This window comes from Pezoporus occidentalis, unplaced genomic scaffold, assembly GCF_034315485.1.
Source record: "Pezoporus occidentalis ecotype Australia unplaced genomic scaffold, CSIRO_AGI_Poc_V1 ctg164, whole genome shotgun sequence".
NCBI lineage: Eukaryota > Metazoa > Chordata > Aves > Psittaciformes > Psittacidae > Pezoporus > Pezoporus occidentalis.
Genome location: NW_026913466.1, coordinates 1,904,365 through 1,919,706, shown reverse-complemented (window position 1 = coordinate 1,919,706; position 15,342 = coordinate 1,904,365). Strand labels below are relative to the sequence as shown.

The 15,342-nt window shown below is 39.6% G+C and overlaps 2 protein-coding genes across 4 annotated transcripts in view; one reads left to right on the top strand and one right to left on the bottom strand.

Annotated features, from left to right (window-relative positions):
• Positions 1 to 10,938, bottom strand: part of RPAP2 (RNA polymerase II associated protein 2) — a 38,189-nt gene extending 27,251 nt beyond the window's left edge. For both annotated transcript variants that reach the window (XM_062613166.1, XM_062613165.1), the window contains exons 1-9: positions 10,806 to 10,938; positions 9,617 to 9,662; positions 8,503 to 8,617; positions 7,711 to 7,809; positions 6,577 to 6,642; positions 5,309 to 5,397; positions 3,037 to 3,072; positions 1,256 to 2,180; positions 864 to 958 (exon numbers count right to left, since the gene is read on the bottom strand). In XM_062613166.1, the coding sequence (XP_062469150.1) occupies positions 864 to 958; positions 1,256 to 2,180; positions 3,037 to 3,072; positions 5,309 to 5,397; positions 6,577 to 6,642; positions 7,711 to 7,809; positions 8,503 to 8,617; positions 9,617 to 9,662; positions 10,806 to 10,866 (1,532 nt within the window). In that variant the 5' untranslated portion in view covers positions 10,867 to 10,938. The remainder of the gene's footprint in view (positions 1 to 863; positions 959 to 1,255; positions 2,181 to 3,036; positions 3,073 to 5,308; positions 5,398 to 6,576; positions 6,643 to 7,710; positions 7,810 to 8,502; positions 8,618 to 9,616; positions 9,663 to 10,805) is intronic.
• A 410-nt stretch (positions 10,939 to 11,348) lies between these two features.
• GLMN (glomulin, FKBP associated protein) overlaps positions 11,349 to 15,342 on the top strand; it is a 21,636-nt gene continuing 17,642 nt past the window's right edge. For both annotated transcript variants that reach the window (XM_062613200.1, XM_062613199.1), the window contains exons 1-4: positions 11,349 to 11,540; positions 12,482 to 12,553; positions 13,150 to 13,275; positions 14,638 to 14,757. In XM_062613200.1, coding sequence (XP_062469184.1) covers positions 12,488 to 12,553; positions 13,150 to 13,275; positions 14,638 to 14,757 — 312 coding nt within the window. In that variant the 5' untranslated portion in view covers positions 11,349 to 11,540; positions 12,482 to 12,487. The remainder of the gene's footprint in view (positions 11,541 to 12,481; positions 12,554 to 13,149; positions 13,276 to 14,637; positions 14,758 to 15,342) is intronic.

The window sequence follows — 15,342 nt, the reverse complement described above, 5'->3', positions numbered from 1 at the left end:
TTTCACATTCAGGATTAAACTTTTGCCTCTATTTACTTGTTTAATAGTTACTATCCTCTTGCATTTGAATATCCAGTTATTTACATTTATATGCATATGATGCATCAATACTGCTGAAGAATCAAGACTTTGATTCACCTTTCTATCACTGCCTGTTTTACAAAAACTGAACACAGGGCTCTTGGGACGCTGGCTCATATGCCCATTCACCTCATCTCAACACACCAACAAATCATTGTTTTATCACAATGAATATTCTCTCTATGACTGGAGTGTGACAGGACTACTGCATAGCATGATATTTAAAGCAACCAACTAAAGAAGCAGATAGTCAAGAATAAAACCTTCAAAGATGAAAAAATTCAGTCTGTTTTTCTTACCCCCTATTCATCAAGTACCAAACTTTTAAGTTTAACAGAAATTTTGCTAGAGGCTGAAAATGACTGATAAACTTGGGGAAAATTTTGAAGGTGTTGAGAAACTGCTTTACTAGTCCTGTGACACTGACAGAAAGGTCAGAGAGAGCCACCTTACCTGAAGCATGGTTTGATTCCATGTCTGTGGCTCATCCACACTTTTAGCAGGTAGAGAGAAACAGAATGAAGTGTTTTAGGAAAATCTAGTTTGGCTGCTAACACAAACTACAACCACAGAAAAGCTGAATGCCTGTAACAACTAACCTTTGCAACTGTACCACAGATGACTGTCTCAGAAATAAGTTCTTTAGGGCAGTAACAGGTTTAAGTTATGGCTAAGGCCACCTAGAAAAAGCCAGAATGTCCTTGCATAGTGTTTGTTACGTTAAATGATGCTGAATGAGCAGCGACTTCAGCTTGACACTCACCAAAGTAAAGGATACTTACACTTTTCTGAGTTTTTCAAGGACGATTCTCTTTCTAATCTGCATTTGTGCATTTGAATCAACAAGTGGGAAGGTGAGATCTTCCTGATGATCATCCTGTACCAGACAAAAAAACTTTAACAGCTATAACATAATATTTCAAAGTCAATGCATCAAAATAGTCACAGCTTAACAATAAATGTTTAAACATAAGAAAACTCTTAACCCCAAATAGAAAAAAACCAAACAACCTAAACACAGAAAAACCACACAAAAACTTACTGCACAGAAGCTTGCTTAATCTGACCCAATGTACAGTGTGCTAACCTGCTTTTCCCCTTCCCTATGCTAGATACTTATCCACTTACGATGACAGAAACAAACTGCCTCAACACTATTCCACTGGACACTTACTTCATCTTTGCTTGGATGTTCCTCTGCTTGTGCACTTGTCTCTGCCTCTTCAGCCAAGATGCATTTTCCTTTATAGAACTCTTTTACTCGGAGTTGTAGGAACTCTGTTTCTTCTTTTAACTTTTCATAACTAGGCACTGGCTTAACTATTCCACCTGGGCCTGTGAAAGGTAACGAATAGTTCAAACTGTTTTCAGACCCCCCTACAGCACCAGCATTAAGATCATCAGCTGTATCTAAGTCATCCTCATCAAGTTCTTCATTCTCCCGGTCAGCAGATGCTATGCTCTCTGAAGAACATAAAGAACTGTAGTTTGGGCCATAGAGAAATTTTAAAGTTTCCTCAGTTCTCCATTCTGTAAGTGTTTGCTTAAGCACTTGTAATAAACTGCCCTTGGAATTAACTGGATGCCTCAGTTCTGCTGTTCTATGTTCCTTTGAGTTAGCTAGTGCTCTTTTAAGATGTTCTGCCCCTCTTCTGCTCACACCTAGATAAACTATCTGTGAACCACAGGTATTTTCACAGTTTTCTGAAGCACTTGGTTTCCCTGGGGTCACACCTGTTGAAGGTGTTACAGTTACTTCATTATGACCAGAGCAAGCACGCTTTTCTTCTTGAGCATCTAATTTACAATTAGATAATCGTTCAGTGGCTTCTACCACATCTGAGTCTTCAGTTTTAGGGCTGGAATATACTTTCTGAGCAGGCTTCTTTTTGAGGATGCTGTTTCTGTGCAACTGCTGTGCAATACTGGCTGAACTTGACTGACTTCCTGGTAGGACAGAAGAAACAAATTCTTGTTCGGTATCACTACTGCTGTCACTGGCTTTGTCTTGAGAAGCAGATTCACATGGATTATGATTTTCAATGTCGGATGCTTTAACTGTCTCATCACATATTTTCACTTCTTCTCCAGACTGTCCACTGTAACAGAAAACACAAGCCATCAATGAAATAAGAAAGGATGTTACCTGCTTTTCATTCTTTATTAGATAAATAAAGCATTTTTCTCTTATAGCAGAAGGGAAGCTTTAAGAATCATAGCTGCTCTTCTAAAAGCCATCTTGAACTGAAGACTTGTGATGTTCTGCAATCAAGATGACAAATATAAACACCATTTAGATAAGCGAGTTCTCAGTTGCTTATTGGCAGTTAGAAAAGAAATAGTAAACAAGGTATTACTGAAGACAACAGAATAATGTATGACTTAGCACGAAGAATACTGCAATTCTAAAATGAAGATGGGTGCTTTAACATATACAGGAATACACTATCCTAAAATCAGGGGGAGAAGCAGAGCTGGTTTCAGCATATGTAAGTTTGCCACCTAATGGCCATTGCAAAAGAAAGCAAACAAAACAAAGCAAAAAAAATCACAATACACAGCAAGGTACAGAGAGATGACAGAGTAGCATGATTTCATTTTAGCCGATATGGATGTTTTAGATTAAGAAGCACAGAAGCTTTCATCACATATAATTGGTACCATATTCTTTATAAAGAATAGATGGTATAAAATATGCAAACTATAAACAGTGGATTTGTTTCAGATTTCAACAGGCTCAATTAAGACATAGAGGCCAAGAGCAGCTGTATACTAAATCATACAGATCAAATACACTAGTCTAGAATCACAAAGGAAAAAACCCCACCATTGTGTAGGCTCTAATAAGGTCTTTTGTATAACACAGGAAATCAAAGATTCCCCTTTCACCTGATTTAATGCTAATATTTCTAACTAGAAGTGCCTATAACAGAAAAAAAATATTGTTCAGTGTACCTCTGTCCCTTCTTCAGCAGCTCTATGTCTGGTGGCCTGCAAAAAGAAGACACAGAATGAAGATTTTCCTGCTAAATCAATGCTCTTTAAATAAACATTAATACATGGGATACATAGTTGAAGTTGGAAGGGATATCCAAGGATCTTCTAATCCAATACCCTCTGTTCAAATCAGGGTTAGCGAGAGCAGGTTTATACATAACAGTTCACAGAGCATGACATGTGCCTGCAGCATGATGCTGTTACATTAAACAACATTTAATAGAACCAGCAAGTCACACAAATGTTGGTCAGGAAGGACCTCTGGAAGTTTCTAGTCTGACCTCTGCAATTGTCACCAGCACTAGATCAGGTCATCTACAAATTCATGAAGTTTAAATCTTGAAAACCTCCAAAGATGGAGATTTCAAAACACTGCTGAGTATCCTGTTTCATTCCACTATAACCTTGGTGCAGTTTTTCCCCACAATGTCCAACCTGTACCATTCATGCAATAATTTGTGGCTATCACCCCTTGCTAAGTTTTCTGCCACCAACCAAGCATAATTTGGCTCTGTAATCTTTGCAACTTCCCTTCAAGTAGTTGTAGACTGCTTTCAGATCACTGTTTGGTCTCTTCAACAAAGTAAACATGCCAAGATCTTCATAGGTCACAAAGTTTCTATAGTAAAAACAACCCTGGGATATTTACAGTAAAACGCTCCCAATTAATGTAAAAAATATGAACATTCAGGGTATCTTTATTTAAAAGTTTTCTTTGTAAAAATTAGGCTCTCAGGTTACCCTGCCTTAAGAAAACAGAGTTCAAAGGTTTCCAGAAACTCTAAGAAACATTACTAAACCAATTCTGATGGGTTTCTTTCCAAAGCTCTACTTGCAGTTAATCTGCTTCAACTCAGTTATGAGGTAGCATGACAATGCTCTTCATTTTGTACAATGCTAAAAGTCGAAATCCTCACCCGCTTGTTCTACAAATGAAAGAAAGCCTTTTAAGCATGCACTAAATGCAAGTCAATGCACTAACACATCTCAGTACATAAAAACCCCCATAGGCTTAAAAAGATGAAAGCTCCACAACTCATACGAATGAATTAACTTTGGAACTAAAGGTGATAACATGAAATGCTTTAAGTATATATAACTGTTCTCCAGAGTCTGGAGTTTCCAGTCTTTTCTGTCAAAGAATTTCAGATAACCTAATGTGTAAATGTGTATCAGCATGTCCACATGTCTGACTGTGCAAACAGACATACCTAGCCATGAGCTATCTGGGGTTTTGTTTGTTGTTTGGAAAAACCTCCCTCCCCACAGCATAATTAACTATGTCAGGCATATCAGAACTATACACTTTCGACGTCAAGAATAAAAGGAGATTTTAGAAATACTTTCTTTAAAGACAGAAAAACAAAAGCACAAAAATACTGGTAAACTCACTTAAACATTCAATTAAGAGACAAGTTTTACCTACTAAAATCCCTCAGATCCCATAAGGCTGCTCTAAACCAATTCTCTCATTGATCAGATACTGATTCAGATGACTGATCCAAACTGTAAAAACAAGCTCAAACATATAATTTCAGCTAGCTTCTTTTGTTGAAAACCAGCAGACTATCAAAATTAGCACCTTAGAGAACAAAAGCAGAATAAATTCAGCTGAACATTCTCTAGGCAAGTATCTATTGTTAAACAGTGACACCCATTGGCTCAAACCACTATTTGCAAGCCTGTGTTTCCTAAGCTGGGAACATGGACTGCATCACCCTGTTCCAACATGCGTATTGAAGTTTCAACAGGAAATGGGCAATTTGAAGTTTAGACAGGATAAAGAACCTCTTCATGTTATAGTCTGCTCTGAAGTGCAAGTGTTCACACTCTAACCTTCAGACCAAAGACAGCTGCTGTGTTAAAATTGGAAAATCTCCTGTAAGAGTAAGATGAATTCATACACTATAGGTTTGGAAAAATCCAGTTCCAGTAAATACAATTTAAAGTTCAGGAATTGACTATTAATTATGACTAGTCTTCCATCTAAACTAAACTAACATAAGTCACGTCTACTAAATAGTCACAAGTAGCACTAAGTATGTCACTTACTGTAATGGATATGGCAACACTACTTTAAAAATCAACACCACGCTAAGCTGTTAACATCAGTTACCTCTAGTTCAGCCCAATCATTCTGATTCACTGCAGCTAAGCAATAAGCATTGCAGCTTGGTCAGAGAAAATAATATTCTCAAAAGGAGCAATGGATGTACGATGTTATACTTACTTTTCTTCTTCTCGCATCCATACTGGACTTTGGGAAATCTGAGCTTCAAAATATTTGGATGCTTTATAGCAAAAGTTGCTGCAAAAGCACTGGAAATGAAAGAAAGCAAGAATACATTACTAAAGACAACTTCAGTATTCATAGAAAGGTAGAAAAGTAATTGATTTTTTTTTTGAAGTATCAATTCACATTTCTTTTTAGGCCTCTGACCAGGTTTTTAATTCATCTGAGAAACCAAACCTATCAAATAGGTCCACCCCACTCCCCACAAGCCACTTTTAGCTTCTTATTTCTTCCCTGCTTTTCTGCTTTCTGTGCTTTTATTACATACTGAGAAGCAAAATAGTGTTGAAGTCTACATGACAATAATTAAAAAATTAACAATTCCTAACCCAACAAGATGGTCATACAGCGTAAAAGTCATGCAATTAAATTCAGGTAGTTAACGGTGAAAATTTTGGTTAGCAACAGAACTTGGGTATTTTGCAGTACTCAGAAAAATACCTTAAGTATTGCAGCATCTTTGAAAAATAAACTTGCACATCAGGGAACAAGACAAAACATCCCACTTTTTTGGAGTCTTGCCTGGTAGCTTGAAAAATCAATTCCCGCAGTTTTGTGTATCCCAGAATTTTAATCAGAGGAAAGGAATATGTACTAGTGACACAGAAGAAATTTCTTCTGGAACTAGAAACATTTCTCCTACAATTCAGTGTCTTAGCACATATAGGTGACTGAGTATCCTGTGAGCAGGCAAAGAAGACCTTTAGGTAACCATACATGAATATGCTTCAAGAAAGAGACAGACTTCGTGAAGACGTAGGTTTTATGCTGAAAAGTTCTCAAAACAGAACCCTAAAGGTAGTCACACTAAGGAATGCATGAGATGGAACTTGTATCACACTACTACTGAGTGGATGAGAAGGATGTCCACTTTGACCCTACTAAAGCTCATTGACTACAGTGGAGCAAAATAGAGAACACTTCTTCACAGATGTCTTTAACTGATCAGCTGCACCACATTCAAACCAAGTAAAAATTTCTATTTTATGTTTAAACTTAGAAAACGTGGAGTTTTCTCTTTCCAAAGAGAACAACTAGAAATTGAAATGCATGAAAACCTTCATATTCTAACAGTTCACGAAAATTATTTTCCTAAGAACCCCACTGGCTCAAAATCAAGCCACTACATGAATGCTGTTACAAAACAGTATTTCTGATGCTGAGACAATATCAAATACATTTTAGAAATAGACTTGTTTCCATACCTTTCTTTCTGTGATGTCATAAACTCTGTTTGTTTTTGTTGAAATTCTGTACTTCTGTTTCAGCACCTAAACCAAAAATGCTTTCCTCAGCAAGACTGTCGCTTTCATCAGCAAGACAGTTGCTTTCATCATGACATTACAGAAAACTTCATTCCTAATTCATCTATTTTAATGTGTAACAGATTCTGTTTTAACTGAATTGCATACCACAACCACTTTTTCCTCTCAGTCCTTTTGATAATTTACCTTCTCAGATGTTAAGACTCTCAGAATCACAGAACTGTTATGGTTGGAATGGCAATTATCTTTAATCATTTACATCTCACCATCAGTAGAGGACAACTTCAGATCTACAAGAGAGCTAGCACCGAACAATGGAGATGCTTTGTAGGAAATTTACTCACATGTAAGTGTTGAGCAATTACAGACAGGTCCTTCTTTAATCCATACCTACTTAAACACATGTGAGACTACTATCAGAGACCCCCACCACTACCCACACAAACCTAGAAAAGAACTTAAAATGTAATGCAGTTTCCCAGTGAACTTATGTGGAGATGTAAGAAGTCCAAAACAGCAAATTTTTTCTCACTTGAGTAAGTTCTTTTCAGAGCATCGGGTGTACCACAACTGGTATTTCATCACAGGCTATCTAACTGGACTCTGACTTTTGCTTGAGCTCTGACTTACCAAACCTAAATAAGTGTGATTACAATTCTGACACAGGAAACATACGTTTTTAGAGCAGAGGTATATGCATTCACACAGTAATATCCCTGTGTTGCATTATTTTTCCACTTCAATCTTTCTCACATATGTGGTTACACTGAAGGAACAAAATTAGAAAGTTTCTGCATGCACAAAGGATGGACACGGCGCCATACCTCATTCATCTTTATTACTGTCAAAGTAGATGCTCATTCTGTCATATACTAATGGTTGTCAACTGATCAAATGATACCTGTTATTTCAAAAGGATTATACTGAAACAGAATGATATGATGCCTGGCCCATTACTTGACAGTATTTTAATCTATGTTTAATATTGGCAGTTGAAAATTAACAAGAAAATGCAAGAGAATAAAAGCTGTGAAGAGATTCTTACGGTAGTAGCATTAAGAAAAAACAACTTACATTTTCCAGTTTATTTTGACATAGAGGATAACCACACAGTTTGACGATAGACCGTTCATCAACAATGTCTTTGTAGTGAGATGGGGTAATATATTTTCCCTAAAATGACAAGGGAATAGCTCAACAACAGATACTGGAAAATCTGCCACTTTTTGTACTTGAAACATCTTGTAAGCAAGTAAATATTTTTAATTTTGTAACAGTTACCTAGAAAGTTTAATAAATAACACTTAGAACCTATACAGTAAAAACAGTAACAGGGTAAACAGGGAAAGAAGACAGACATGGACACTTCTTACATATACAAGATCTTCATAATTTTGCCTCTAGTGTGGCACCTACCTCAGTAATATATATATGGCTTTTTACACCTATTTACAACCTTAACAGAAGTAATCATCATACCATTCCAGCAAAACTGTGCTGCTTGATAAGCTGTGGAGCATTACAGACACTTCATCTGAATTCACAGATGATGTGATAATAGACCTAAATTTTTATACTTCATCTATCAGCCCAGAACCACAGAGGCATTAAGAAAGGCTGTGGTAATAAAGTGAGGATTAATAAATGAATAGTCCTGCAAAACTAGGGCATGTTTTCACCACAGAGCCCTTGAAAATAAGGCAATCAGCAGCAGCAGAATCCTTAAAATAAGGCAATCATCATCAGAGCTGATGAGAGGGAATAAATGGTTCGTCTATTTTAAACTGCAGTAAATCATTCCAAGAACTTAAATAAGTAAATCTGAACATAAAAAATACAGAACAGTATGAAACTTGCAACACCTACACAATTCAGAAGGAACTCTTCAGTAATGTTCTCTTCCAGGAGCTGTTCAACAATATTCAACGCCTTTTTTTCAAATTCAATCTTCTTTCTCACAGCAGCCTCCAGAGCTGCTTTCCTGTAACAGACACAGAGGGCAGACTTCATAAACAATTCTCCCATCATATCTTTATCTTTCTGAAATACAGTAGCTTACATTTTTCTGCATCACACCATGTTGGGCAAACAAAGCAAAAGTACAAAGTAATGGACCAGTAATTCTGGAGTAACCACAAAGGAGTTTCCAACCTTGGTCTGCTTTATTTCCACCCTGGTCAGGAAAAGCATCGACTCTTTTTGCACTACATTATTGCCATACAAGGTTACACAACTCTTCTTGCAGAAGAGGGAAACACAGGACTGGCTGCACAAAGAGCCTGTGATGAACAATTTAGGGAGTGTTGCCAGTAGTACGGGAGCTGAATGAAACATAAAGAACAGGAAGAAAAAAGGACTGGGACAAGACTAAGTGTGAGGGTACAAAGTAAAGGAAGGAATAAAACTAATAAATCCCACTTCAGTAACTTTCCCGAGTGCTCCTGAGTCTTGCCACTATTGTGTTGCCAGCAAATACTCAGAAAACAAGCATCTCTGCTTGATCTCCATTTGGCAGTGCTTTCCACAGAGGCTGTCAATGAACAGTGAATTCTGCTGTCCTAACCAACAGAGGTCTACACTGGAAGTCTATCTATCTCTGTTACAGAACCAAGTGAATATTCAGGTAAATGTCCTTGGCAAAAAGTGTTTTTTCCTCTCAAGTTTGGTTTTAAAGTGAATAAAGAAAAACAGCAGGTATGCAGAGAAGTTAAGATGACAAAGAGCAAGCACTACAGACTAGGGAAATACAACTGGGGAGATTAAAGTCATAAACTATTAGTGTATTATCCAAGGTATGTATGTGCATGCTGTTAGAAGTTACACAGCATCACTCCAAACAAGCCCGCAAGACGCTGATGCTGGCAATCGCCTGAAAGCCATAGTACTCTGAGAAAGCAAAAAAACATGCGAGGCAGAGAATGAGATTTCAAACTAGGGCAAACCAACATGAACGCCGCTAATTATCAGTTAGAAATTATACCTTTGAGCAGCATCTTCATTCTTCAGAGCATCTGGATTCTTATTTCCTAGAAATAAATATACAAGCATAGAAATACAGGAGTGTACTTTTTTAACAGTGGAAAACCATAGAATCTGAAAAATATTAAACCTCTAAACAGTAAGCATAATCACAAGAATTGCTTAGAAACTTGCTTTTGTGGCCAAGAGTGACCCCAGTAAGCTAGTAATCATTCAGCAACCAGTTGAACATGCTTCTCATAAGTGTGAGGACAGAAAGGCCCAACTCCCTTCATACTCTCACTCACCATGTTCTATATAGTTAGCAAGCTAAGGGAAAAGTAATTCCGACAGTCATTTTCTGCCAATCGTACTTACCCTGGCTCTCCACTCACCTCTGCAGGCTGCCCCAAGGCTCTGCCTGCCCTGACCTGCATACTGACATGGGGGACTAGGGCAGCGGCTCCCTTAAGACAAGGAACATAGTGAGGGAAAATAACCATACAATCATAGAATGGTTTACATCAAAAGAGACCTTCCAAGCTCACCTATTCCAACCTCCCCTGCAACGAACAGGAACATCTTCAAGTAGACCAGGTTGCCCAGAACCACATCCAGGCTGGTCTTGAATGTCTTCGGGGATGGTGCAGCCACCACCTCTCTGGCCAGTGTTTTACCACTCTCATTGTAAAACATTTCTTCCTCACATCCAGCCTAAATCTCTCCTCTTTCAGTTTAAAACCATCACTCCTCCTATTGCAACAGGTGCCACTAAAAAGTCTCCCTCATGTTTATAGGCTCCTTTTAAGAATTGAAAGACCGCAACTGGGTCTCCGCAAAGCCTTCTCCAAGCGGAACAATCCCAAGTCTCTCAGCCTTTATTCACAGAAGCGCTCCAGCCCTCTAATGATTTTTGTGACCTTCTCCTGGATCCCTCTCCAACAGGTCCATGTCTTTCCTGTACTGAGGACTCCAGAGCTGGACGCCGTACTCCAGATAGGGTCCCAAACGGGCTGTTATCCTTGGAATACGCCGTTTTCCGACCGGCTGCACCACCACCGGGCCCTAGGACTCCCACAGCGTGGAGGCCGCCCCCCTCACTCGGCCCACCGCCGAGCCCGCCCAGCCACTCCCCCGGGTATAGCGAGTTGTGCGAGTCCTTAAGGGCAGAGCCCAAAGCACCGGACGGGAAGAGCAAGCTCGGAACCTACCTTTACGCCGCCGGCTGACCTTCCCCTTCTCGCTGCATCGCGACTTCCCGGCCGCCATCATCGCGCCTGCCCGCTCCCTCCTTCATTCGCGCCCTCTGACCTTTCACCCGGAGGCGGAGCCGCCATCGCGGCGTGGCGTGGGCCGGGCGCGGCGGGAAGCTGCGGAGCTGTGTGGGGGAGCCGTCGGTGCGGAGGGGCACGGCTGATCGGTGTGAGGGCTGCGAGGGGCACGGCTGATCGGTGTGAGGGCTGCGGAGGGGCACGGCTGATCGGTGTGAGGGCTGCGGAGGGGCACGGCTGATCGGTGTGAGGGCTGCGGAGGGGCACGGCTGATCGGTGTGAGGGCTGCGAGGGACACGGCTGATCGGTGTGAGGGCTGCGAGGGGCACGGCTGATCGGTGTGAGGGCTGCGGAGGGGCACGGCTGATCGGTGTGAGGGCTGCGAGGGGCACGGCTGATCGGTGTGAGGGCTGCGAGGGGCACGGCTGATCGGTGTGAGGGCTGCGGCCGCTGAGGTGAGCCGAGCCGAGCCGAGCCGAGCCGGTGAGTAGAGGGAGGGCGGCCTGGTGCTTGCTAGTTCAGCTGTGGCTGGGAGGCTTCCGTCTCACATGGTTCAGCTGCTGTCAGCTTGCCGCTGAAACCTCTGGGAAGACTTAATTATAAACTGGATTAAGTATTAAAGATAAGTCCCTGGGGCAGCTCGGGGGTTGTGCACTCAGGGCATGTGTCAAGGCTGTAAGTACACTGTGAAGTGACTGAGGGTTGAAAATGCACGAATATGGGCGTTCAGAAGGACGTTTCATTGTTTAACTGTTTGGTTTAAGTATTTGTTTAAATGTTCAATTTGTTTAAATTTAAATATTTAAATGTTAAATGTTTAAATTGTTTTGGGAAGACTAGTAACATCCTGTAAAATGAAGAGCTTATTTACAAAATTAAAATGACAGGCTTGACACGTGGATAGACTGCAGTGACGTGAAAATGTTAAAATAGGCTGTTGGGAATAGAACATGAGTTGTTTGTTCATTAAATAATAAAACTCACACATAGATGCTTTTTAGGATTTTGCCTCTTTTTTGTAAACATCCAGTTCATGTCTTAGTAATCCAGATGTTGTGTGACACAGCAAGAGGAAAGCTTGAGGATGTTACATTGATGTGTTTGTATAAATGTGGAAGTTGGGTGTTTTGGTGAAGAGTTGTCCAGGTGTGGAAATAACTGATGCTCATAGTAATCATATAACCAGGTTTAGGCATATAGCATTGCTTAAAGATTATGCCTGTGGTGTATCACATGGGATAACCAAGCTTGATTTTATCTGTGATTCGTGATCCTGACTATGTAAAACTCTGTATATACTTAACATTATTCAAATGTTTAAGCTAATTGCTTTTAGCAAGAAAGTTTTACATTGTAGTATCTAGAGGTAAAAGGCCACTGAAGTAGTCTCACCTAGAGACTAGAAAGAAATAAATGTTATTATATATGTAATCTTGATTGGACTAGTTGGTATAAACGGGCATGGTGGTTGGATCAGCTGTGTGTATCCCAGGCATGAGGTTAGAGTGTTCCAGACAGGGCTGAGCAGGAGCTCCTCTGGTGAGAAAAGACCCAGAAAATGCAGTGTCTGTCTCTGTTTTTACTTCATGTGTTTTAATATTGCACTCTTTAATTAGTTTTCAATGCCAGAAGATCAAAGGCAAACTACAATGGCGGTTGATGAGCTTCAAGCCATAATACAAAGATGTGTAAGTAATCTTCTTTCCATAAGAGTAACAAGTGCAAGCAGCGTGTATTTCTTTTCATATATTGTAATTAAAACCAAAATGACCCCAAAACAGAAGACAGTTAGCTAAACTCATTGGGCAGCTAAGTTGATCCTTCATGTTTCATTGACTTCTCCATAGCGCTTATCATAGAATCACAGAATGAACCAGGTTGGAAAAGACCTTTAAGATCGTCAAGTCCAACCATTCCCCAGCACTGCCAAGGCCACCACTAACCCATGTCACTAACGGACTTGTCTACCCAAGCTGCTTGACAACTGCTTTCTGGAGAAAGAAGTATTCTTATATTCAGCAGTACCTGTCTAAAGGAACAAATCCCTGGCAGGTTGTTGTAGAAAATCCATCTTCCAATTAGTATGTTGTAGTCAGACTTAGTACTATTGAAGTCCTGCTTTGTCTTCTGTAGTAGCTCTCTGTAGCTTTTTTAATACATGAGAGATGTATCTAAGAACAGTTATGATGACACTATATTTAATTTTGATATGAAAGCTTGGATTTTCTTATTTTTTATTTGCCTTTTATAAGTGTGGGATTGAACATGCATATTTTCTTTCCAGCAAATTCTGGAAGAAGCTGACTTCAAAGGAGAAGATTTTAATCTGTTTCAGGTAGCAGGTCAGAAATGTTTAGAAGATGGGTATGCAGCTCAGTTATTAGAAGTAATTCAAAATGAGAAAAATAAGGTGAGTTTTAAGTATGTGCTGTATATTACTTGTGCACTAACTTAGCTAAATAGATAAAACTGCTTATTAAAAAGGGAAAGCTACTTTCACCGTGGAGCAAGGCTGTACAAATGGGTATGTACTAAGTTGCTGTGTAAGTGCACATTCATGTGTAACTTCAGGTAGCTCACAGAAACAAAGTCACATTAATCTTAACAAAACCATTAATGACTGGCCTAAGCAAAGTGAAAGAGAGGACAAAAGCATAACTGAGAGAAAGTGACTGTGTCCTTTTTTGCAGTTCAGGATTTCGGGTGGTGTACTGGATCTGGCTGGCATGGAGTTGATTTTCTTCATGGCAGCCTGTGTGGTGCTGTGTTTTAGATTTGTTTCAGCTGTTGCTGAGCAGTGCTTGCACGGCATCAGGGCCTTCATTTCTCACTCTGCCCCCTCAGTAAGTAGGGAAGTTTGGAGGGGACACATCTGGAACAGCACACCTGATCAAAGAATTCCATACCATATAACATCCTGCTCAGCAATAAAAACAGATGGGGATGGGGACCTGTTTTTCAAAGTAGCTGTTGCTTGGAGGATGGCTGGGCATTGGTTTGATGTTGGGAGTTGGTTTGTCCTTCCCCTCTACTCTCTTTTGTCCTTTTTGTCACTTATTAAATTTAAACCATGAGTTATTCTGTTCTGCTCTTCCCATTCTCTTCCCCCATCCCACTGCGGGAGGAGAGTGAGTAAGCATTTGGTGGGTGCTTAGCTGCTGTCTGGGCTCAACCCAGCATAGATGGATGTAATAATATTGGCCAAAACTGTAAGAACCAGCTAAGCTGATGCTAGTGTAAGAGATGGTAGTGTCTGTAGGCACTTTGGGGAGTTGGGAGAATATACTAATTTGTACACAGCTAAATAGGAATTTCAGACATAAAGTGTAGGATGGAATGTTCTGGCAATGTTACATGGGGTTTATAGTCTGGTTTTGCATTTGTGAGTTTGGAGTAGCAACTGAAGATCTCAATCCCCTCGGGTTAAACACAATTTGTCTAAACGTTCTTTCTTTCAGTTAAACTCCTCTACTCAGTCCTGGCTTAAATGTATTGCATATAAATCCTTAGACATATATATTGACATGTTAAAATTGACACATTGAAGAAAACTATACAAAATATGCAGCTGTGTTTATAGGTATGGGGAAAGAATACAGTGTGTGTCAAATACAGACCTCTATGGTAACAGTTGTTAAATTTTTAAGGACATTATTATGGTTTTGCTTACAACACCAATCTGTTGTCTTTTTGGCCTTCATAGGTACAATCTCTCTGGATTTAGAAGATATCCAATTTTGGTTTATTCTCTGAAAATCTGGTTTTTTTTTAGGTTATCGTCAAGAATATGGGCTGGAATCTCATCTCTCCCCTGGTTAGATGTATTTTCATGTATAAAAAGGAAGATGATAAGCGAGAACACTGCTTGAAGATACTAGAGCAGTTGGCACAGGTATGTTTTCAGCTTCATCTGAAGTAGACACAGGCTTAGTGTTCTCAGAGACAATTAACTTCTTACAAATCTGGTGAAATTAGTAACTGGGCGAAACAAAAAGATACAGCATTACCCATAAGAAAAAGGCGCACAGAACTCATGAAGATAGCTACCTGCTGCAGTCAGAGCAGCCACAGCAATACTGCTCTTGTCAACTGCAGATACAGTATGACAGTGATTACCTGATGATTCTGATGGAGCAGTAAGGGGAAAATGAAAGATTTAATCTGTAGAAAACTATTTCTCTTTCATTTATGTATATAAAAAACAACTTACAAACTCTATAGCTGGAGTTAAATTCACAGTGTTTTTCTCTCTACTCCCAAGGATTATTTTACGAAGATACTGTGATGTTTTTATAGACCTTAGAAACCAAGTTTAATGTCATTATTTATTATTTATGTTTTCATAAGTGTACACATATACATAGACTCTACAGAAGGTGAAAACTGTAGGGAAGTACTTACTGTTTTATATTTGTTTGTTTAAAGATTATCTTGGATGTTCAGATTCCTTTCTTGACTTTCAGGAGCTTTGAAGTTT